Source organism: Danio aesculapii, chromosome 25 (assembly GCF_903798145.1).
Source record: "Danio aesculapii chromosome 25, fDanAes4.1, whole genome shotgun sequence".
Taxonomy (NCBI): domain Eukaryota; kingdom Metazoa; phylum Chordata; class Actinopteri; order Cypriniformes; family Danionidae; genus Danio; species Danio aesculapii.
The window spans coordinates 16,063,247-16,088,984 of NC_079459.1; the positions used below are offsets into that span (position 1 = coordinate 16,063,247).

Sequence of the window (25,738 nt, forward strand, 5' to 3'; positions counted from 1 at the left end):
ATCTAAGAGCAGACGCTCTCTCTCGTTTACACGAGCATCACGATCATGAAGAACTCCCAACGAAGATTCTTCCCGAACACATCTCCATTTGTCCGATCACCTGGAACGCTCCTCCAGTCGTTGCCACTCCGGAAGCCCCTGCTCCGCCGGGATGCCCTCCTCATCGGCAGTTCATACCACCTGAACACCGGGTAGATCTGATCCACTCCTTACATACCTCGCTAGGCACTGGACATCCAGGGATCAACAATACTCTCTCGCTAGTATCCCAACGATTCTGGTGGCCAAACATGGCAAGGGATGTGAGGCAATATGTTCAGGGCTGTAAGGACTGTGCCCAATCCAAGAGCCCACGTCATCTACCCGCTGGAAAGCTCCATCCCTTGCCGATTCCGAACCGTCCCTGGTCACACCTAGGAGTGGACTTTATCACTGACCTCCCTTCGTCAGAAGGTAATACCTGTATTCTAGTCATAGTAGATAGATTCTCAAAGTTTGTCAAACTAATCCCTCTGAAAGGTCTTCCCACAGCCTTTGAAACTGCCGACAATATCTTTAATCAAGTCTTCAGGTCATTTGGTATTCCAGAAGATATTGTGTCGGACAGAGGTCCACAGTTCATCTCACGTCTATGGAAAGCCTTCTTCAAGCTCCTAGGTGTGGCCGTCAGCCTCTCTTCTGGATATCATCCCCAAACCAACGGGCAGACAGAGAGGAAGATTCAGGAGGTGGGACGGTTCCTGAGGACCTTCTGCAGTGGTCACCAGAACTCCTGGAGCCAGTATTTGGGCTGGGCAGAATATGCCCAAAATTCACTGCGGCAACCCTCCACCGGACTCACGCCATTCCAGTGCGTCCTGGGCTTCCAACCACCGCTCTTTCCCTGGGATGGCGAACCATCTGATGTCCCCGCAGTGGATCACTGGTTCCGGGAGAGCGAGAGAGTCTGGGACGAGGCTCATCAACATCTGCAGAGGGCAGTCCGTCGAAGCAAGGTAACCGCCGATAGGAGAAGGTCTGAAGAACCCAGATACACACCCGGACAAAAGGTGTGGCTATCCACCCGGGACATACGCATGCGACTGCCCTCTCGCAAGTTAAGTCCCCGATTTGTTGGTCCCTTCACCATCGTGGAACAGGTTAACCCCGTCACCTACAAACTACAATTACCCTCTCACTACCGTATTCACCCTACATTCCACGTATCACTCCTGAAACCCTATCACGATCCTGTTCTTCCCTCCACAGAGCCTGACCACGAAGAGGAACCCCCTCCTCCACTGCTCCTAGAAGAAGGAGCCGTCTACGCAGTGAAGGAGATCTTGCGTTCCCGACGTCGTGGTGGCCAGTTGGAGTACCTGGTGGACTGGGAAGGGTACGGCCCCGAAGAAAGGACATGGGTTCCCAGAGCTGATATTCTCGATCCTAGTCTCATGGTGGAGTTTCATGAGAGCCACCCTGAGTTCCCAGCGCCTAGAGGCAGAGGGAGACCACCACGGCGTCGGAGGTGTCGGCCCTCAGGAGCGGGCCCTGGGGAGGGGGGTACTGTCATGGATTGGTCAGGCTCTCACGACCCCCACTCACGAAGATCACCATCACCTGACTTCTAATGAGCACACAGCTGCATCACATTCACGAGCACCAGATAAAAGCACAGCACTCCAGTCGCTCATTGTCCGGGCTCGTCTCGACGAAAGCGGACAACTGAGCGACCACTCAGCGTAGTCATCCTCAGCTAAAACAAACGATTTACTTACCTGTTCTCTTTGTATTCCTCCTAGTCTTCCTGGTCCTCCCGAATCGTCCTGTCTTCCAGTCCTTCCAAGTCTGTGTCATCCTCTGTCAGCTGTATCTGGTGTGTGCTGTCCATCCTCGTGTATTCCTGTTACCCAGCCACGGAGGAAAAGACCCCAACATCATTCCTGATCCTCCTGGCTATCCTTCATGTGCTCCTTGTTGTCATTTAATAAACACCCTAACGTTTCCTTACCTCTGTCTCCTGTCCGCTTCATAACATAATGCAATGCACTGAAAAAAGTGTTGCATGCAAAACTGTTGCAAACAATTTATTTGTGTTGAATTTAAACAAACAAATTAAATTGAGTAATGTTCAACTTAATTTGTTTGTTTAAATTCAACACAAATAAATTGTTTACAACCACTTAACGTAAAAAAATTGAGTAAATCCAAGGAATCATCTTTAAATTATTTTTTTCAGTGTGCTCTTTTAAAAAATAACATAACATTACTGTACGCATGTGGGACTAAGCTGAAAGCGCCTATCAGTAAGCTACTTGGTAAACTTGACAAAGAGGAACCATTTAGGTTTTTGCTTTCAATTTTTGTGTTGTTTTACTAGAGTGAAAAGTGAAATCCCATAACATCCTATATGTAAAATATGGAAAGCTTACAGGTTTTAGTTGTAGTTAACACAATAGTTGTAGTTATGTCTACATTTTTGTTGTTAAGTAAAACATATTAAAGTCTTTTAAATTACGTAATTTTATACAAAAAACCCCCCGTATATTTCCATTTACAGAAGCTGGTGGCAAAATTAATGATGTTTCATTGTTTTTATAAGGTTTTCTCTTCATATTTTAGCCTATATTGTAATATTATTTTGTAATATTATTTAATATTATTAAGAACAGAGGTCCTGCTTTAGTGTTTTTATATTGATGATCATCATCAAACGATCAAATGTTCGTGTGCTTATGAACAGGAAAAGTAGCACAGTGTTCTCTACAGATGAAATAGACCTAAATATACCTTTTTGATAAATTATAAGAATGAAAACAAAGTTCAAATGTTATTATCACTTTAAAATAACAAGTATAATTATAAAAAGCCATATAGTGAAATATAGTCATTAATAGTGTAGATCAAGTTGAAACAAGGGTAAAATTAAACAAGCAAATATAGGTAGACTGTATTAAATTCTTAATTAAAATGTATAGTTAAAAAAAAAAAAATTAATACCTTGTTTTTCTGCCATGTTGATCTGTCCATCATTGGTACAAACCTTTAAAATGCAAAGTGAACCCAGCAGAAAAGTGTCATGATAATTTACATGACTCAAACATAGCCTGGATTGCAAATATTATACGCACACACACATACACACACACATATATATATATATATATATATATATATATATATATATATATATATATATATATATATATATATATAGTTACGCAAGAGAGTATTGGTATTGGGTTGTTTCTATGCTGCTATGTGTGTCTCTCTCTTTCTCTCTCTCGTCCTGTCCCGTTCCTGTTTTCAGGTCGCCCTAATTGTACGTGCTGCGTGCGTGCGATGTGGTTGGTGCTCGGAGAACGCAGCATCCTTTGAAAAGGAGACCGATGGAGTCAGATCGCGGGGGGAGGTTTTTGTAATTATTAAGTTTTTATGTTCTATAAAATGTGTTAATTTCATTTTCACAAGTAATTTTTTTCATATATTAATTTACACTAAATAAAAAGCAGATATTTCCTTGGCAGCTAGCTGGAACAAATTGATTTATTAGTATTTTAGTTGTACTGATTTTATTTCACGTAAGAACATGTTTAATACAGGGTTCCCACTCTTTCAAGGACACCAAATTCAAGTACTTTTTAAATCACTAATATTTTCAGTCAAGCACCATTGTAATTCACACCCCCAGCATATTTAGCCTCATGAAAGCGCTTCCTGTACTTAACATTTGACATACTTCAAATTTACATAAAAAAGTCATGTTGATGTTTTTAATGTCATTTTTATAATTGTTGAAATGTTTTAAACAAGCATTTTAAAGTCATGTTCAATACAATCAGTTGACTTTAATCCTAGCAATACTCAAATGCGGTTTCTGAAATATTGCTGAAAAGCATTATTTGTCATAATGCATGTATAAGATTGAAATCTAAGCTTTTTAAATTGAGAATTTCTACGATTTTTCATTCAGTTTTTGAAAGTAGCACAGAATAATTGTTGAAATAACACCAACATCTTTAAACTCAAACACTCTCAAGAACCTATGTTTGCTTTTAAGTAGTTTCCAAACCTTGAACTCATATGTCTGAAAATCAAGCACTTACAAGTACTTTCAAGAAGCGTGGGAAGCCTGTTAATAACATCACAACTTTTACGAATACATTTCAGACACAAATGTGTGCACATGCTTTCTAAATGACATTTATTTTTGCGAAACTTCTGCCATAAAATGTCACAATAAGTTTTTTTCATGCAATACTAACTAAACTAAAATGTTTGAAGAAGACAAGCCAGCTTGTTTAGTGCACGTTTAGGGTTCGATGTTAGTACTCACACTTTGTCTTTTTAACACCAGTTCAGACACATTTCCATATACAGCACATACAAATGAGATCCCCTTGCATAATTTGAACACCAAGTGGATAATTATCATCCTTGTTATCCGCTGCATTTTTGACTTATGTTCACTTTCTCACCACTCAGTATAGCCACATTTGTTACAAGCACTGCAATCAGTTTGCTTTCGTCTGAAAAAACAACATTTCTTCCAATACCTCACGAATGCGAACTTTCCACAGCTCGTCTTCATCCACAAGGAGAGAGGCAGGATCCGTGCCGTTTACTTGAGGGTTGGCACTTGAGTCTGGGCATCTCCACTTCGGAAGGGCGAGGATGGCCAAAGTTGGCGTGATGAAGGTGAACGTGCCTCCTTGGAGGATTGGCAACCTGAAAAGACATTGAGATTTTAACATTCCTGTGAGCATGTTTTGTATATTACGCAGGTGAAATCATGAAAGTATTGGCAGCAGCTGATGAAAACAAAAGACTATTCCATTCACTGAATTAAAGAGCACATAAATAAATAAACTATTGCATTAATAGTAAAAAACTAAACCAAACACCAAAGCTAGACTGGTTTTAAATGACTTAATCTGACATTCATTCTATATTTACTCACCCTTATGTCCTTTTAAACCTGTATGGCCTTCTGTGGAGTGTCACTAAAAACTAGAAACCTAGTTGTATGTTCCTACAATTGTTTAGAGTTCTTTGTCCATAAAGATTGTAAAGTTTCAGAAACTTTTACTTTGCAACTAAAATATTATAAACAACAAAGGTTTCATGTTAAAGGCATTAACAAACTATGCAAACAACATTAACAAGGTTATATATATATATATATATATATATATATATATATATATATATATATATATATATATATATATATATATATATATATATATATATATATATATATATATATATATATATATATATATAAAATGTTATGCTGTTTGTCGATATGAAAAACAAACACTTCAAAATAAGCACCAAAATACATAATCTTGAAGTTTGCAAATAGGAGCAAGGATCGCTAAACAAACCTTCTATGCAGTTTATTAAAGCCCTAATTGCTTTACTAATGCTATCTTGTTAAAGGTGCAGTAGGTAATCTGCCAAAATGCTATCCATTAATATCTTTGAAACACAGTCCCTCCTCTGCCGTCCAAAGCTATGCCTCCTGAAATCACGAATGCGCAGATGATAATAAACAATCCACTAGATCATGTCAGTCGCCAGTAAGATAATGTATAGTATATAAAGTATAAAAGTATAAAAAGTGCAAAAGTAACTCCAATATTGATTCAGGATTTTAAAAAGTTTTGATTCAGCATTTGTTTTTACTGTTGTCACTCTCTCTTGTGTGCACGTGAACACGTTGCATGAGCAAACGGCGGATCAGTCTGCATGAACAGGGATGCGCAAATGTACAAATTTACATTTGTTGACAGTTTGTGCTACTTATCAGAATTATGGAAATTATCGGCTGAACAAATTTTAATTGGACAAACATTTTTTAGTCTTATGCCTTACCCAGAATATAAAAATACATATAAATACATTTAGATCATTTACTTTAATCATTACTATTGGAATGTGAAGATACTTTCAACCAGCAAAACAAAAAATGTTTCTGAAGACAATCACCTACTGAACCTTTAAACATTAAAAATCAATGGTGCAATGCTTATACTAACTAGATCTGGCAACATGTCAGAGCAGAGGCTGCAGTTGTGTCCTTATGAGCTTGTTTAATTAGCCAAGTGTCTCAGACCTCTTAAGTGACTTTATTTTAAATAGCACCTAATGACAAATAGTGAGATTTGGACATTTGGTGAGCAGCGCTGCTCACAGACATGAATGAGCTGAGCATGTGCATGTTTTGTTGTAAGAGACCTATCATGCATCTGCTTCTCCTTTGTTTTATACTAAAACAATTTAATTTGACCATTTATTATTCTCGTGCACTAATAATATTAACAATCAGGGAGCCTTGGCAGTTTCCGAACTTGTCAGAGTTTTGTTTATTGTGTCTGAGAGACTACAAACTGTATAACTACACTGTAATCTCACAGCACCATATCTATTTCACTGTATTAAAACAACAGTAAATGTCATTAACTGACATACATGCATAAAACCTATAGATATAATACAAACATTGATACTATTTTATTAAACATAATGCAAACAGTTACATTGAGGAAGTGATGAGACCAGTAAAATACGTCAGAGTTATTATGTATATTACAAACATCAGTTATATACATACAGGGTGTCATGGTGGCGCAGTGGGTAGCACAGTCCCCTCACAGCAAGAAGGTTGCTGGTTCGAGCCTCAGCTGGGTCAGTTGGCATTTCAGTGAGGAGTTTGCATGTTCTCCCCGTGATCGCATGGGTTTCCTCTAGGTGCTCCTGGTTCATGAATCTGATTGGCTGACAACCGTGCAATATTCTGCAAATAACAGCACTTGTCCAGCCTCTTCACCCTTGTATATATATATATATATATATATATATATATATATATATATATATATATATATATATATATATATATATATATATACAGTGCTCAGCATAATTGAGTACACCCCATTTTAAAAATTTATATTTTATCCATTTCTCAGTGAATATAGGCAATGTATTTCGGTGCATTTAAACAAAACAGATTCATAAAACAGATTTATTTATTAAAATAATATTTTAGTCACCAAACATATTTAGAAATTGAAAGATAATACAATTAAACTAAATATCGCAAAAAATACAACCTACAAAATTTCAACTAAATTTTTCAATTATTTATATTTTCTTAATTTTTCCTCTTTTTTAAAATGAGTATTTAATATTTTTCTATAACATACAAATTTGGGCTTCTAATTTTTGGGTGTTATCGCAAGTTATCTTGTTAGTTTAGCTGTGTGTGTGTGTGTGTGTGTGTGTGTGTGTGTGTGTGTGTGTGTGTGTGTGTGTGTGTGTGTGTGTGTGTGTGTGTGTGTGTGTGTGTGTGTGTGTGTGTGTGTGTGTGCGTAATATAGCAACGTCAGTAACATTTTGTGGATCTTAGCTGATTTCCGTTTGAAATAGTTGGCAACAACCTGCATCTGGCAGCTGCACAGAGTCAGAGATGTTCATTTATTTAGCAACATGATTTTAAATGAGCTTTCATTCACAGAACTTCAAAATAGATTTTTTATGAATATGAAATTTTTTTCAGAGGCCTGGACCACAGTGATCTCATAGCTGGCTACAGGCCTGAACGCGCTACATCTTTCTTTCCAATTGATGGAATCCTGTCATAGCGATAGAAAACTTTAAGCCCTGGTAATGTCATGAATGTGTTTCCACTATAAAGAATTCTGATGAAGTTCCTTGAATGTTAAAGGTTCTTCATGGAGCCATAAATGTCAATAAAAATTTATCCATTCTGGCAGTGTAAATGGATAAAAGAAAAGGGGTTTTCGGGCATCAAAACAACAAAATGTAATGCTGTTTTTCATAGTCAATGTTCCAATCAGATTTTTCACATTGTACCAAATTACAAACCACACAAAACTTAATAACTACTATAACTTTTGTTTAAAATCATTAATATGTGATGCATTAAGAAGAAAAACACAGTGTTTTTAGGTGTAAAAAATTTAGTGTGTTTCCTTTTACATAAATGAATGCAATATTACAGAAACGGCTAAATTAAGGCAGAATCATTGGAAAAGAAAAGCCCATTAGAACTGCAGGATGGCAGAACTACAGGCTGAGAAGAAAAGATATTAAATGTAAATGTCTTAAAGAATTAAGGTGAAGAATTAGGTGCGAAATCATGAAAGAAACCATCAGGAAGTTTGAACCTTTCAGGGAAGGACCCAGCATTTCCTTTTCTTCCACTGTTTGAGGAATTTATCTTAGAGAATCTGACAGTAAGTTAGCTTTGGGAGTTCGTTTTAAGTCTATCTCTTACCCAGAAAGGTCCGTCTTGCTCATTGTTCTTATTAGCTCACATCATGGTTTCATCACCACCTTGCTTTTTCTGATTTGAACCGTTGCTGGTTTCTCAAGACTCACTCTCATCCTATCAGTCCATAAATCTTTTCAGAAACAGTCTTCATCTGCTTTATGACATTTCAGCTTGTGTGATTCTTATCGTTTCAGGATTCTTTACCCAAGAACCTGAGAACCAGACACTTTTTTCTTCTGAAGATTTAAAGCGGCGCCGAAGATTAAAGGGATCATAGTTGTGTTTTATTTTGTTTTCAAAACTTAAATCTAAAAATAATTTCTTCTTAAGGTGTATTTTTGTTTTTTGAGGTTATTTTACCAGTAAAAGGAAACATGCTTAAGGATGCCTTATAATGAATAAAATAAAAATCTGGATATACTTAGACATAGATGAATCATAAGAGTTCAGTACACTGAAATGACTCTCATGCAAATTCCATGAGAGTAAAATGCTGATGAAAAACAGACCAATCAGAACATAACAAAGACTTAACAACAACTTTGTGGCTTAAAGTAAAAAAAAAAAAGATTCTATGTGCTCATTTATTGACCCTAGAATCAGACAGCCATATATATTGACCATATTTGGAAGGCTCGTGAATGTTAATGAGCCTTGCTCCGACATGCAGCTCTTAGTGCTCTCTCCCACTCACTCACCATTACATACTCTGAAATAAACACATGCAAAATACTATTTGTCAATAAAGTGTTTTAATAAATGGAGTAGATTAAGTCTTTTTTATTTAAGTGGTGGAGGCTTATTTTACCTACATGGAGTGAGTAAGCTCAGTAATCTATTTTGCTCCTCAGTTGTGTTATAGATAATATAGGCTAAATTATAATTAAACTCAACAATATAGACTGATAGAGATGTATAGTGTTGTATTTTGATGCTATAATGTATATGAAAACACAGCCAAGAATTAATATCAGCCTCTGCATAAAGCCCGTTGCACCACATCTTTACATTGTCTTCTATATTTTGCGACTAGGCACCAAGTGTGCATAAAATGCACACAAATAAGAAACAATATTTTAAATTTAAAAGGTAAGGCATGACACTTCGTGTCAATTTTGCGATGAGTTTTGAAAGACAGTTCTCAGCCAGCCATCTGTTCACAGCTCACCATCAATGTAAAATGCAGGCTATACAGATTGTAAACGTATTTTGTCCCACCACAAAGAGGCATAAGGTCTGTTCAAATATAAGCCATATGTGTTTGGGGCAAATGAGGCAACAAACACATGTAGACTAAGTGTTTAATGCATGTTTATGCATCATGCCATTTCACTCAGCTCTTACTATGATTTCTCTCCAGTGATCTTTATAAAACACATATGTTTATGGAAAGGTTGAAATTTATTCCTGTCTGTGTTCTCATATATGTTAAAGCTTCAAAACACAACTTCAACTTTAATTATTTAGCACATTTAGCTTTACACAAGTCAGAGAAAAGTAAACTGTGTGTACATACATATATTTGTATATATATATATATATATATATATATATATATATATATATATATATATATATATATATATATATATAATATATATATATATATATATATATATATATATATATATACTGTATATGACATGGACACGGACACAATGTCCAAACATTAAAATAAAAGTTTCCACATCAAGCATTCCTTACTTATCAAATGCTAAACTACAAAAATGTGTTTTTATTATGAAGACTTTTATTGTATTTTACTCTGAAGACTTCAAAATACAGCAAAATGCATCTTTGTCAGTACATTTGTCAAGTAAAATTGTAATAATAGTTATTTAATTATGCATATATACAAGGCGTCTTTCACTTAAAGGTGCAGTATGCATGACTGACACCCAGTGGTTGAACTAGGTATTGCCATTTAAATTCAACACACTTTTTCACTTTATGCAAATGCAGGTTGCCAGATTGATGACACCAAGATGAGCGAGCATGCCTGACTATTGAGCCTACACCGTGTTCTAACTACTTGATGACACTCGAAGTGTTAAAACGAGTTTTTCTCTAAACATCATGTGAAATTTCTATTTTAGAAATGAGTTTTATTTCTGGGGTTGAACAACAGCATAAACTACTCTCACAATGATCGTCTCAGGTACTGATTATGTGCTTTATTCAGTTTTAAATGCTACTAATGTGGGTTTGAATGCCATTTTACACGACATTGATTGCCATACTGATATCCATTACTCATATCTTGAAAATAAACATTTGTAAATGAACATTAGAATTGTGACTCAACATCAACAACTTCGTTTGTCAATCAATCAACCGCATTGTAACAAGCATCAATCACTCAGCATGTACTTTTACTAATGTTGAAGAGGTTTATTTTGTATTAACTTGATTGCAAACCTTACCATCACACTGGAATGCAGTGTGTGCACTATTCTGTGCCTCTGAAAGGCAGTATTTGAATGTTTCTGATGTTTTACAACTGGTATGGACAGTCAAATTGCTCATCACTGGAATTTTGTTGTGTCACGTGTTGTTAGGATACAGTGTTACAATAAAAGTTGCTCAGTTAATGTTTACACTTGTAATATTTATATTATTTAACAATTAAAACCATATCATTCAACTACCCTCTAGAGGTTGCATTTTCAGGTCAGGACACATACATTGAGCCTTCATGACTGAAATGACTAAAATGAAATATGTTGTTTTCCACCAAGCAACCCAGGGTGTTGAAATATAATTGGGTAAACTGGCAGTAGGAAGGTTATAGAGACCAAATCAAGGAAGGATTCTGACACAGAATGTACATTTTTAAGGAGAATAACTCACTATAGCATTGTTTTCAGATAAACAGGCATGTTCACTTAGCAAGTTTTCTAAATATCTGCAAACATATGGTCTATTTATACTTTATAAGAGTGAAAACTTACATACAGCACCTTGAAATTCCCCATTAACATTATAAATCTCTAATTAAATGGCCATATACAAAATTAGAAGCAGTTATAAAAAGTTTTAGGGAAAACCATATTTCATACCAATGGGTTTTATCCATTTCTCACAATTAAAATACAATAATGTTTTATATTTTTTATGTAATAAGTTATATGTTATATGTTGCTTCCTTTTGCTTATATGTTACATTGAATTATGCAGAGCATATTTTTTATTTATGGTATTTGAAACATTATAGCGTAGACTGGTGTTTAATAAGCTATCCACATATATAAAACCACTTTTGTAAATTTGTAAACACAACTCCAGATATCATACCCTGAGGAACGTTTAACTCAGTACCTGGTCCCAAGGGTGGTCTGTAGCAAAGTACACAGGCCCGAGACGAAGAAGATGGTGGAGATGAGCTGACTTTTGGCTTCGTTGTTCTCCTTGATGCACAATGGCTCAGCCAGGATGAGAGGAATTGCCAGGATGCCACCAAAAGCCAGTATGTAATGCTGTGTGATGCAAGATAGAGGAATGAAGAGTTAGCATGGATGACACCAGGCCTAGGTTCATCGCAAACAACACGTTATGAAGGGCGAGACATGAGGGAAGACGGATGATCACAAAAAATGTAGCAAATCTTAAATGCAGCCTGACTGAGCCAGGGAGATGTGTGAGAAATGGAAGACAGATGTTGGCCTATCTGTTGTGAATTGATAGCCCCTTTTTACTCTCAGCAGTAAGCTTCATAAATTTGTCGGGCTGTGAAAAAAAAAAGGCAGCACTTGGCTGAACGCTCGGCAATGTTGACAGGAGATTACGGTGCGGATACAGCAATGGTGCACAGGAGAGAATTTACACAGCAGGAAAGAGATGGAAGTAAATCTAAAAATTTACACTGTTTTGCTGCTTTATTTCGTCCGTACTTAAATTCCTGTTGTTTTATTGGTTTTCGGCTGTTCTAGTTTATGTCTTCACAGTTGCCTTTCCCCAGAAGTCAAGACGGAGAGAGCAAAACCGTTTTGAATTAAATCTAATTTCATAACCCTAGAGGGACATGTATTAGGATAAAAACACTGGTAATGAAAGCAGAAATGCGTCGGGGGCTCTGTGAGGGAGTCTGCTCTGACATGAAAGACCAGATTTCTCCCTGTCTTTTTTCCTCCCCTACATGATGCCGGAGAGATGAAAGCGAGCATGAGGCTTCTTCTTTGTACTCCTCTTTGCACATCATCTCGCCTCACATGTTGTTGCGAGTCCCTTGTGTACCTTCCTGGCCTTTCTCTCCCTCAACCCTGTTGCCTTTGATCTCGATAGTCATTTCGATGAGTAAGTGGAACACCTTGGTCTCATGTTGCTCTCACCTTGAACATCAGATGCGTATAATAAGGAATAACACGCTTTGGCGGAGTGGCAGACATGCCTTAAGGTGCTCAAGAGCATGAAGATTTGTAGTGTCAAAGCAACCGAAAGTCAGTCATGTTTAACGAGAATTGATGCCTATGAATGACAGAGACAACTGGCGATGCAACAAAGTTGCAAAATGGAATCTGAGAAGACCAGTTCACACCAAAATTGATTACAAAAAAACAAAACGATGTGTTGTTGCTCTGTGAAATTTCGCAAGAGAAACCAAAACAGTTGACTAGGAATTTTCACCTTTGAGACTTTTACACTGAGCCAAAAAGGTGCTTAAATTGGTAGTTTACTTTCTCTTTTAAACACAAAGTCAGATGTTTTGAAGAATGTTGGCATCCAGCAGCCATTAACATCCACAGTAGGAAAAATAAGTGAATGGCTGCCTGTTTCCAACATTCTTTATAATATTTTCTTTTGTGTTCTCAGACAGGTTTTTGTCATGTCAGTTATTATGTCATTTTCCCCAAAATTTGTCAAAAGTGTTTCTCTGCATCAAGTGTTTGGCATCACTGGAAAGTGCATTCTCTATAGCAGTGGTTCCCAATCTTTTTTAACTCACAGCCCCCTAAACCAACCATATATGTTTCCTTGGCCCACTGCAATTTTTAAATGAACCCATTATTTGTGGCGGGTTGGAAACTTACTCAGACTGGTAACTTACTCAGACTGCCTTCACTGAAAAACTGCCAATGATTTGTATATAGATAATTTCTACATACCAGGTCAAAAAGCTCAGAGAGAGCTGACTCTTTTTAAATAAAATGGGGAAATACATATCCATAACCATTTTGACTGCAACTATAGCAGCATCTAAAACTGCAACGTACACACTGCACTCGAACTGGCAAAATAATTCCACAATAACAGCACCCACGTATGCTGATTTCAGCAGTCGAGCAGTCAAATCAAATGAAGACTAGACATTTTTACATAGATTACCAATGTCATTTAAATTAACAACAGCTGGCAGCCCCCTGCAATACCATCATGGCCCTCTGGGAGGCCACAGGTTGCTCTATAGTTATTTATTTTAGATTGGAAGGTCTATTAGATTTTATTTGGTGTTCCAAAATGCCAATCAACGTATCTTTGGAGAAAAAAGTGAGAGGTCCTTAAAAGGACAATTCACACAGAAATACTTATTCAGTCACTGTTTGCTTGTCATGTTTGTTTGTACTTTACTGCAATGCACCCAAAAATATTATAATCAAATTTCTATTTTCATTTGCTTGAATTCTAAGGAAATGTGCTCAAGCGTGAAACACACCCAGAAAAGTGATGTAGAGCTTGATGAAGCAAGAAGGTCTGAATGAATCCAGAGATGGATCTGAACACACGTAAATACCTAGTACAAACATTAACACGTCTTGACAGACCACTTGTGATCACATCACTGAAAGTGCATATTAAAACCAGTTGAAACCATGCCTTCATTTTATGTGGAAAAGATGACAAAAATACATGTGATAAGTAGAGTCATAATGAGAAAAACAAAGGGGCTGTTTATACCTGGTCACTTCATGCGTTTTTTTATTTTAAATTTTTTATTGGATAGCTGTCCAATCATGATACGGGCAGTTGTGATTGCCCTCCGAAAAACATTCAAGACGGATAGACATCTGATCTCTCAGACCACTTCAGGAGGTGGTTTCCTGACAAAACTGGACAGGCCTAAATAGATCTGATTGTTGAAACCACAAGTGTAAATTTTATTCTTCCCAAAAATATACATGAGAGTGCATGTGTTATGGGATATATGACTGTCAGATTTGCACGTGCAAATGCATAAACAATTATAGGCCACGGGTGACAGTTTCAGACGCTTGTTTTATTCATTTTTTTGTTTCGTTTTATCAGATGGCAGCTTTAATAAAAGACCACCCATAAAGCCTATCTCTGTGAAAAAAAGATAAATAATAAAAGAAAAATATAGTGGTACAAAGGCATGTTGTTTTGTTTTTGGGAGAATACGAATGATGTCTTGGTAAGTATATGTATGACATAAATAGACGCTTAATTTAGTCTATGATGAAAGTAATCACAGAGCCCACCTTGTGCGCTTGAAAAGAAGTTTTACAGCCTGCATAAAAAAAATCATTTGAATGCCAAATAAGATATATAGCTTGTGTTTCTGTAAATAACATCATTACTTAAATCAAATGTGGTGCATCTGATGCTTTAGTCAATGTAACCTACTTAAATTTGAATATAGCAATCGGAATCGTTTAGAACAGACACATTGATGTGGTCAAATCTAAATGAATCTGCTTTCAGATATCAGACATCTATCATCAGAAAAAATGGATGAAGTGACCAAGTATAAACAGGCCCCAAGCTTTTCTAACCTTTAAAACAATTAAACCAATTGCTTCGCAAAATGATCGCTGCTTTTGAAACACCACACACTGAAAAAAGTGTTGCATGCAAAACTGTTGCAAACAATTTATTTGTGTTGAATTTAAACAATCTAATTAAATAGTGCAATCTTCAACTTAATTAATTTGTTTGAATTCAGCCCAAATAAATTGTTTACAACCACTTAACGTAAAAAAATGTAGTAAATCCAAGGAATCATCTTTGAATATTTTTTTTCAGTGCACCAGCTGGTCTAAACCATGTGAAAGTAACTAATACATTTTAATGCATTTTTTATTTCAAACACACTCCAAATGTTACATCACATGCACTTAGCTTATCGTTCATTCATTCGTTTTCTTTTCGGCTTAGTGGCTTTATTAATCCGGGGTTGCCACAGTGGAATGAACTGCCAACTTATCCAGCACTTTTTTACACAGCGGATGTCCTTCCAGCCGCAACCCATCCCTGGGAAACATCCACACACACTCATACACTACGGACAATTTAGCCTTCCCAATTCACCTAAAGCCCATGTCTTTGGACTGTGGGGGAAACCGGAGCACCCAGAGGAAAACCAAGCAAATGCAGGGAGAAAATGCAAACTCCACACAGAAACACAAACTGACCCAGCCGAGGCTCGAACCAGCGACCTTCTTGCTGTGAGGCGCCAGCACTACCTACTGCGCCACTGCGTCGCCCCCCATTTAGCTTATCGTTTCATATCATTACATGTCTGCAAAATAAGCATTGTTTTTTCAATTTTTAGGCTTATTTTGTTTGTTCCATTCTGGGCTCTGCTAAACAATCCCACAGGAGACTATTAATTTATATTTTTCTTTTTCGTTTTCTGATGTCTCATTAAAATGTCTACATTCTCAGATAAAAAAAACTATATAAACCTGTTGAGTGATTCTCCACTGAACTAATCTAATTGAACCATTGAAGTTTCTAAACATTTTGAAACATTAATGACGTAGCGAAGCCCTGTTTACATAAATCACCTACCCCTGCCAATTTAATATGCGCTCTGCACTACTGATTCAAACAAAAGATTTGTAAATGTTTTGATGTTTCATGAGTCAGTGCTTACTAATGTTGCACACTTCACCAAAAAAAAACGCTGGATATGCACAAAATACAACAGATGAATGTTGCTCATTCCTAGATCCTAGAGCTAACCCATATCTTTAGTCACCCTGATCAATCCCTACAAGGCAACTTTCTCTCGTCCCAGATTATCACACACCCACTTTTTCTTGGCATGTAACCAGTGATCTCAAGCTGTCAGTTTAACCCTAAAAGGCTATTAAAAGTCCACTGTGTCACTAGTTTAAATCAGGAGATGCTTCACGTGTGGTTGCTTAAAGCTGTGTGTCTCTGAACAAGAGTAAGTACAGCTTTATCTCATAATGTATCTCACCTGGAAACCGAGAAGAATACAGAGGTACCAGGGCGGCCTATCGGTGATGGAGTAGATGAGGTTGCCCTCAGGCCTCGGGTCCAGACCTTCTTCCAGACTGTCGGTTTGGGGTTCAGCAATAATCTTCTCAGGATCACGACTGCTGTCTGCTGAAAGCTGACAGAAGTGGAAATTATGTTAGCATATTCCTGGAGACACAACATTGAGGTCAATTGAGAGAGACCAAAACGGCGGTGAAATTCCATTGAAATTCTTTTAGCATTATACAAAAGCTGTGTTTGAGTATTTAAGGGCCTGTCTTGTTTCTTAAAGGATACCACCTTCTGATTTTATTCAACTCAAAATGTATTATTCATTCATTTTCTTTTCGGTTTAGTGCCTTTATTAATCTGGGGTCGCCACAGCGAAATGAACCGCTAACTTATCCAGCATATGTTTTACACAGCGGATGCCCTTCCAGCCATAACCCAACACTGGGAAACACCCATACACTCTTGCATTCACACACATATACACTATGGCCAATTTAGCTTATTCAATTAACCTGTACCGCATGTCTTTGGACTGTGGGGGAAACCGGAGCACCCGGAGGAAACCCACGCCAACATGGGGAGAACATGCAAACTCCAAACAGAAATTCCAACTGGCCCAGCCTAGACTCAAACCAGCGACCGTCATGCTGTGAGGCAATTGTGCTACCGACTGTGCCACCGTGACCCCCAAAATGTATTATTATTGATTTTAATATTATATTGAGTAGAGTATACTAAAGCAGATAACTACTTTAAGTGCACAACAGTCATCAATATAATTTAATACATTTGGAATTAATTAATTTGGAATTTTCTGCAGTTAAGGTTTAGTTTCTGTTTATTCTATTTATAAATTCCAAATTACATACTCTAAATCATATATGGATATAAAATATATTTGTCAAAATAAGTTCAGGTTCAGACAGAAAAAATGATAATAATTTTTAGACATTTACTGTAAACTGTCCCACCTGGGTGAAGATAAGGTAAGTTACAAAATGCTTTCCACTTCAGTTTAATTTAACTAAAACAAGATGTTTACATTTTTTAAATATAAACTTCACTTCAATACTATAAAAATATAGAATAATTATATCAGTTCTAAGTTAACATTGTAATACTTTTGTAATACTTATGTAATACTTCATTTTAAATAAAAGAAGGTTTTAGTGTTGTACTTTTGTCATTTTTCTTGTTATTGTTTTAGTTCTTATATTAGTTTTATTAACCTAAATGAAAAAGAGCAATATTGCACAATAACCAAGTAGTGTTTACAGGTATTTCAAGTTACAAAAATGCTTTCGGTTTTATGCTTTTTGTTTTAGTTTCAGTTTACTACAAAAACCCTGCTTATTACACAGATCGAATAACTACAATACCACAAATCAACAACCATCAAATTCCATGCACATTCATTCTTAAATATAAATAAACAGTGGTGTAAAAAATAGGGTTTGCCATCTTACTGATTTATTTTTTGCACGTTTGTCGATCATTCAGATCATCAAGAAATTTAAATATTAGTCAAAGATAACACAAGTTTCAAAATGAAGTTTTATGATTAAGCAAAAACAAAATACAAAACTACATAGCCCTGTGTGAAAAAGTTTAGCACCATAAAAGTGCTGCTTTTGCTCTAATTAAACCAATTTGAGGGTTCACTGCAGTCACAGCAAGACCTGACAAATCTGTCTGCACTGCAATTAATATGCTTCAGTCACACCAGTTCAAAACATTCAACCTGATTTGAGAAAACAATTCAAACCTGATAAGTCAACATCACTTTGCTCCCAGTATAATCAGTTAGTGACAGAGATATAGAGCTTTACCATACTCTCATGTGATTTTGTACCAGATTTTGTGTGGTTTCACCCCTCAAACTACCTTCCTCAAAAAGATTAAGTAGTCTTATTTGTGCCATGTTAACTGTTTCTTGCCCCTGCACTGACAAAAATGACTAAAGTGGATTTGTAACAAAAAAAACAATAATGTATGTTTTCAATAAACAAATATAAGTTTTTTTTAATTCTGTATTTTAGGTTAGGTTAAGTTAGGTTAGGTTAGGTTACTTTATTTATACCCGAAGGTAGATTTGGTTTGCAGTCAAGAGTCCTCATCTCACAACAGTGCCACACAAAGGAACTCACACAGTAACAACAACAGATAACCATTAAGACATAAAACATAAACATAAAAACACTTATAAAGTATGAATGAATAATCACTTCAGGTATCCCCCCCCCCCCCCCCCCCCCCAAAATAAATGTTTAAAACGATCTAAAATACACAGGTCACCAAAATACCTCTGCTTTAGTCTATGCCTTATTTAAATATCTAATGGCTGCTGGTATGAAACTATTTTTGTATCGTTTCGTTCTACAGCTTATACTGTATAATATTTTAAGTAACACAATCAATTTGCAAACAATTTTTTTGTTTACAATTAAACGCTTTACATATTGTCTTGCATAATATGCTTTGTAGATGTGTGCCTTACCCATACCCTCATAGCAAATGTAATGGTAAGGGAGGCTATTAATGTGAGGCTGCAATGAAGGCTCTTGTGTTGATGTCAACAGAAGAACCGCCACTCCAAACGTGGAGGCAAATGAACAGAATTGCATTGAAGATTACCAAAACAGACACATTTTTCAGTGGATTAACTTGTACGGATTAATTATTCACCTTAATAATAACAATGTGAGCTATCAAAATAAACATAGTAAATTTTGAGTTCAAGAGGACTTTAAAATTAGACTCTTTTCATTAATTATGAATTGAAATAATAAAAAATGTCTCCAAATTCCAAACTCCAAGGCCATTTGCTCAGTTTTGCTTTCATATTAAGGTGTCTGATATGATCTGAGCTCTTCTTCGTAAAGATGTAAAGCATGTGGATAGCTAAAATCATCAAACATTGAGCACTTTTTTTTAAATTCATTCATTCATTCATTCATTCATTCATTCATTTTCCTTCAGCTCAGTCTCTTATTTATTAGGGGTTGCCACAGTGGAATGAACTGTCAACTATTCTGGCATATGTTTGATGCTGGGAAACACCCAAACACTCTCGCATTCACACACGCACTCATACTACAGACAATTTTGTTGTACCCAATTCACCTATAGCCATATTTTTGGACTGTGGGGAAAACAGTATGGGTAGCCGAATCACTGAATCTTAGTGACTACCACACATTCTAGGAAAAAAGATGGTATGGAAGTCAATAGCTGCAGGTTTTCAACATTCTTCATAATATCTTATTTATTCAACAAAAGTAAAAAAAAAAAACTCAAATGGAGGGTGAGTACATGTTGAAAGAACTGTCAGTTTTGGGTGAACAATCTCTTTGACATTCTCAAGTCTCATTATCCATGTAATCTTTATGAATCTCTTTCTAAATGCCTTCATGCATGACTCAGTTAGGTCGATGAGTTTCCAAATCGCTTTTTTTCCCCTTCATGCTCATTGAGAGGTTCATTCAGATGACTGTACCTGTAATAATACTGTCTTTGAAACCGTATTCAGTATGTGGTTGGTCTGCTATGAAGAAAACCAGCCCAGTTCAGCTCACGTGGATGTATGATGTATGACTTGTTTTAACGTGTTACAGCCCAGCTCATGTGCAAGTAAGTATGAACAGTTTTAAAGCGAATGCTCTTTTCATTTCAAAAGCCACTTGTCCTCGGGGCAAATTCATTACGAGTTTCTTTAAAATGAGGGAATAGGGATTCATTCGTGCGTGAGTGAAAAAGTCATTATCAGGCTGAGAGATTGATGAGGTTGTAAAGGGACAGTTCACTGAAAAAAGGAAACTTCTGTCATCTGTCATCGACGTTGTGTCATGGCAAACATGTAGGAATTTTTTCCTTCTTTGGAAAACAAAAGATGATATTTAACTAAATATTGAAAGCCAGTGGGAAAACCACATGCAACAACAGTAAACGGTCATGAAGGGTGTCTGAAAAACATTATCTTTTTGTGTTTTCCTCATAAGACATGTTCATCTAAATCAACAATAAGTGATGATAGATTCATTTACTGCTTTGACTTTCAAGGGAATCAACTATGACAGACACACTAAGAGACTTTTAGATTCATGGAGATTTAACAGAGAATAGGGGCAGAAAGTCAAATAGACATACTGTATGTCTATATTTAGACAAAAAGGGCTGGAGGGATGGACCGAAAGAGTGATAGATAGCATACTGTATATTAACTACAATTAACTGACAAACTGTAATATTGGCTACTAACAGTTTTATTACACTAACCTGTGGCGTTTTGTAGTATAACATACCCTACAGGTGAAGAAACTCACAGTATTGAGTAACATTACAATAGTTTCTGTTTTACAATAGCAAGTACAGAATCACAGATATAGAAACAGAATAATTCAAGCACATTTCTATAGTATGGTTCAAAGAGTATTTACTATAAATTACTACATTTTTTACAGGGTATCTATCTATCTATCTATCTATCTATCTATCTATCTATCTATCTATCTATCTATCTATCTATCTATCTATCTATCTATCTATCTATCTATCTATCTATGACCATTCCTGTCAACCCTCCCTTTTTCCCGGGATTCTTCCCTATTTTACAGTTCTATCCCGATATCATCCCGTAAAAGTAATTTCCTGTATTTTCAGTCTTTTTCTAAAGATTAAAGAGCCGAGCCTACCTTTACGCAACCCATCCCGCCGAACCGAACCACCAGGGGCTGCCCCTTGCTCTTAAATGTGAGTCTGTTCTGTGCTTTCGGTTTGTTTAGGCATGGAAACATTTTGAAACAAATATAAAAATCGCGGGATTCCCTTTCCTTTTCATTACATGTGCCGTCTCCCTTTCATATGCATTTTTCAAAACAGTCCTATAGCGGTGCATGTGTAACGGAGGCCAGCTAGTAAGTGCTGTGCAGGTAAACCTGACTCCTCTGACCTCTATAGGTGCTCTAGCGACAGACACTAGAGGCCATGGTCTTTAGACACCTTGGTAGAGCAACCGACTCCCATGCGGAGGATTGCTGGTTTTGATACCAGCTTGGAGTGGGTTGGGTGGTGTAGGACCAGTGGGGTTACATTGGTGTCGTGACCTGGATGGGAGTGAGGTTTAGGGGGGGTAAGTGTAACAGAGGCCAGCTAGTAAGTGCTGTGCAGATAAACCTCACTCCTCTGACCTCTTGGTGCTCTAGAGACAGATGCTAGAGGCTGTGGTCTTTAGCCTCCTTGGTAGAGCAACCGACTTCCATGCGGAAGGTTGTTGGTTCGATACCAGCTCTGAGCGTGGGTGGCGTAGGACCAGCGGGGTTACACATGACTGTCAGCTTACGTGCTTCATAGTGATAAATAGACGCTGTTTTCCAAACATGGATTCTGTACACGCGATTTGAAGAGGAGTGAAAGTCTGGGTTTTGGGTGCGTGTTTGAACAGACATATACTCATAATTAATAATAATAATATCTAAAGATGTCGATCTTGGTGGGATTTTTCAAACACAACCAATTTCGTCCTAAATGAGCATAAAAAGTTAGAAAGCAATCGAAAGCTTTCATTATAACGTTAGATCTGTGCATTTTTAAAGTGACACCTGTTATTTAATGTAATGAAAAGAAAAAAAAACTAAATAAGACATTCGTACGTTGCTCTTTAATCAGAATGTGTGAGTTATACAGTGAAGAAACGGTTAATGAGATTTGATAGCTTGATTCTATTTCATTATAATAGCTATTAATTTCAATAAGCTGAACTGTTTGCTAATGTGTTTGCTGCTAATGTATACTATTTATATTTTCTTTTGTAAATAATAATAAAACATAATACTGACCATTTAACTGTTTATTTACTACGAAACAGCTCCAAATGAATATAAATATTTAGTAGTTCTGGAATTTTTTTAAAGGGGGGTCGGTGGAATCCCTTATTATGGTGGACATATCCCTTATTTTCACATCCCAATGTTGACAGGTATGTCTATGACTGCCGAACTGTTTGATCAATAAATATAAAACAATCTGTTTTTTGTCCTGTCTCTGTAATCCCGTTGCACTGTAGAAGCTTTGTCACGAAAACAAATTCCTTGTATGTGTGAACATACCTGGCAATAAAGCTCTTTCTGATTCTGATTCTGATATAAATCCAAAACTAACTGTCAGTCAGTCAGACAGATAGCCAGTGATTTATTTTATTTTATCAAAATTTTCTACCTTTTTTTTCTATTTCTTAATATCATTGCCATGTCAGGGTGATTTTATAGGAATGCAGCATGTAATTTCCGCAAACACACCATACTATCATTCTGTCTATGCCAGTTCTCTGATAAAAAAACGTGTGTGCAACAAACTTCAGCGTTATCAGTTGATGTTTTGAAGGTGAAGTTAAAGGGGAATTTACGGTCACCTGGTGGAAATGCATACTGCTTCCCTTTGGATGAGATCCAGCGGTTGAAAATGGCACGCATGAGAGCGAATTCTTCCAGCTGAAATACCGGAGCAAAGCCGCCTCAGACATTCGAAGCACGATGAGGCTTTTCTTCATAGTTTACACTGACACCTACTGGCTAATATCGACACCGCGTGTGTTTAAACCCATTTTCAACCTCCAGTCTGCCTTCTCAAGATCGTTATCTTCATTTTGTGGATGTGTGGTATTAATCCAGTAATCCAGTCTTTCTGCTGTCGTTTGGCTATCTGGTTCAGCAGTCTGTCACTTATAAAACAAACCTCGCCTTCAAGGATTATTATTTGTTAATGTTGTTAAAGGACATGTACGCAGTAAAAATTTGTTTCCTGCAGTCTATATTGCAGTTAAAGTCAGGATAACAATAGCATATTATATTCACGCTTCGCTGACGCCTCGTAGTGGCAGGTAGTGTGTATTTTTATACATTATAGTCATAGATTTATTAACCTGAGTGGATGGACTCAAGATAAGTTCAAAAACATCCCCTTTTGGCTATTGAAATCTGTGTTAATGTTTTGCTAAATACAATATTAAAACATTATTAGTAATGTGTCAGTTCAGACAATAACTAGCCTACATTAATGTTTGAATGTCACGATTGCATGCTGCTAGTAAGGCCTACTGTTCAAAGATTTGGTTAAGCACATTTAATCGAGGATTTAGTTACTCATCAGATGAAATTCCAGAGCAAGTAGATTATTATCTTTCATGAACACTTGGTTTATATGGAAAGTATTAAAAACAGGTTGTTGTTGAATATGGTGGCTATTTTGCAGTTCTGGAAGTAAACAGAGAAAGGGATGAAGTGAGAATGTATTGTGTTTATCTGAAACAACAAGAAGACCATGTCCCACCCTGAAGCCATCTGACCTTTACAAACCTGTTTACAGTTCCTAATTAAATTACCTTGGTTTTTATCAGCCCTTTCTTCTAGGCCTAAACAAAATGATAAAAAGAGAGCTACATTTATTCACCTGTTACACTCTATAGAATATATTCTCTATAGATTTGAATATTACTTTTACCATGGATATTCCTAATGTCAAACTATCAATTAGAATGTTTAGAAAAAAAAAACTATAAAATTAGTAATAAACTATTTAACATGACAATAAATACATGATATCCAGTAAGGAAAAACATTGCATCATCCCCATTTAATGTATACTGAACAAAAATAAACAACACAATCACTTTAAATCTATAACATTTATTAAAATTATTAATTTATGTAACTTTAACAATAATAAATAATATAGTTTTTAACAAACAAATGTACCAACTAAGGTTTTTAATGAAAGCACCATAAAGAACTTTACTTCTTACCTACTTTTTAAAATGCATTGTTTTATAAAATTTGTATTTAAAAAATATATAACTGCTTCAAGAATCACTGTATACCTAACTTGCGTTTTATTTTAAGGGAGTTTATACAGTATATAACAAATGATGAATACAAAAATGAGCCAATATTTTAACATACAATTTACTCAGGCTTTTTTTAAAACTGAACTTGAAGCTGTGTATGACATGCTTCTGATTTTGATGGTTATGAATACTTTCAACCTGGCACTAAAAATCCAATTAATAAAACATGATGTGGTAGAAACAAAGGTTTCACTAAAGCTTCGGCTAAATATTACCTCAGCAAACAGCATTCACACAGGGCCTCTCAAAACCACAAAGCTATGTCTTGTTAACTTCTCAGCTTACTCATGCTAATGCTGCATAATTCCATAATGACGGTTATGATGATATGAAAATTATATTTGGAACTACAATAGTTTCATTCAGTAACATAAAAAAAACTCTACGCAAGATCACAAATCTATTAACCCCTAAGTTTACCACAAAGAAAACAATGCAAGCTAATATTTTTACACATTAAACTGACATGCACTGGTTAAGAGAAGCCCACAGAATACCACAGAAACACACGTGATGAACAGAAACAAGCTGCGATTGAAAAAAACATTTTTGTTGTTGTTTTCCTCAGGATAAAGCTGGAACTTTATTTGAGCACTTACTTCAAAAGTTGAGCCTGTGGCACCTTGGTTTTTGAACACAGTGTCCAGCGTTTGGTCCTGTTGGATGAGATGCATGGCTGCACTGCAGAAGTTCAGATTGAGAGACAAGGAAATCAGAGCTGTTTGTGTGTTACATGCGCCTAGGACTCAGCATTTGTATAATCGGCAGCTTGACTAAGGGTTTTGGAGTCATGTGCCTGCCTGAGCACTGTAGCTACGGCCACTGATAAAGACGCAAGAGTGTTTGTGTTGATTTCAGGCATATTAAAGCAACCCCGACTGAGCATGAGGATGACTGGGGGCTGTGGAGAAACAAGAGGAACACAAGCATGCTGATCACACCAGTGTAAACCTCTTAAGGACAAAAACGAGGCGTTCATCAGTGATCATTACAACCAAACAGCAGCCTTTAAGCTTTTACAATTCATAATGGTGTGTGTTTTTGTGTGTGGGCATGTGGGGAGGGTTGTAGATGTGACGTTGCATATTCACCATCACACATGACAAAAATGAATATAATTAGTACAGTCATGATTTAAAAACACAGTAAATGTTTAAACATTTCTTTGTCTTGCATGGACCTCTTGTCCTTGTCCTTTATAAACTACTGTGTTTTGGGGGGGGTTGGGGGGGGGTGTTGAGCCCAATCATGAACTAATTAATAAAATCCTCCAGGACAATTGTATTATTTTATTTTAGTACACAATCATTTTTTCATCCATACATTTCTAAAAACATAAAAACTTGATAAATTTTGCCACTAAA

At 36.4% G+C, this 25,738-nt stretch overlaps 1 protein-coding gene across 1 annotated transcript in view; it reads right to left on the reverse strand.

Moving 5' to 3' along the window:
* Nucleotides 1-25,112, reverse strand: part of si:dkey-106n21.1 (solute carrier family 23 member 2) — a 68,176-nt gene extending 43,064 nt beyond the window's left edge. Inside the window, exons 1-4 of the mRNA XM_056452259.1 lie at nt 24,974-25,112; nt 16,446-16,601; nt 11,603-11,760; nt 4,536-4,707 (exon numbers count right to left, since the gene is read on the reverse strand). Of these exons, the coding sequence (XP_056308234.1) occupies nt 4,536-4,707; nt 11,603-11,760; nt 16,446-16,601; nt 24,974-25,048 (561 nt within the window). The 5' untranslated portion in view covers nt 25,049-25,112. The remainder of the gene's footprint in view (nt 1-4,535; nt 4,708-11,602; nt 11,761-16,445; nt 16,602-24,973) is intronic.
* Nucleotides 25,113-25,738: the final 626 nt, after the last annotated feature.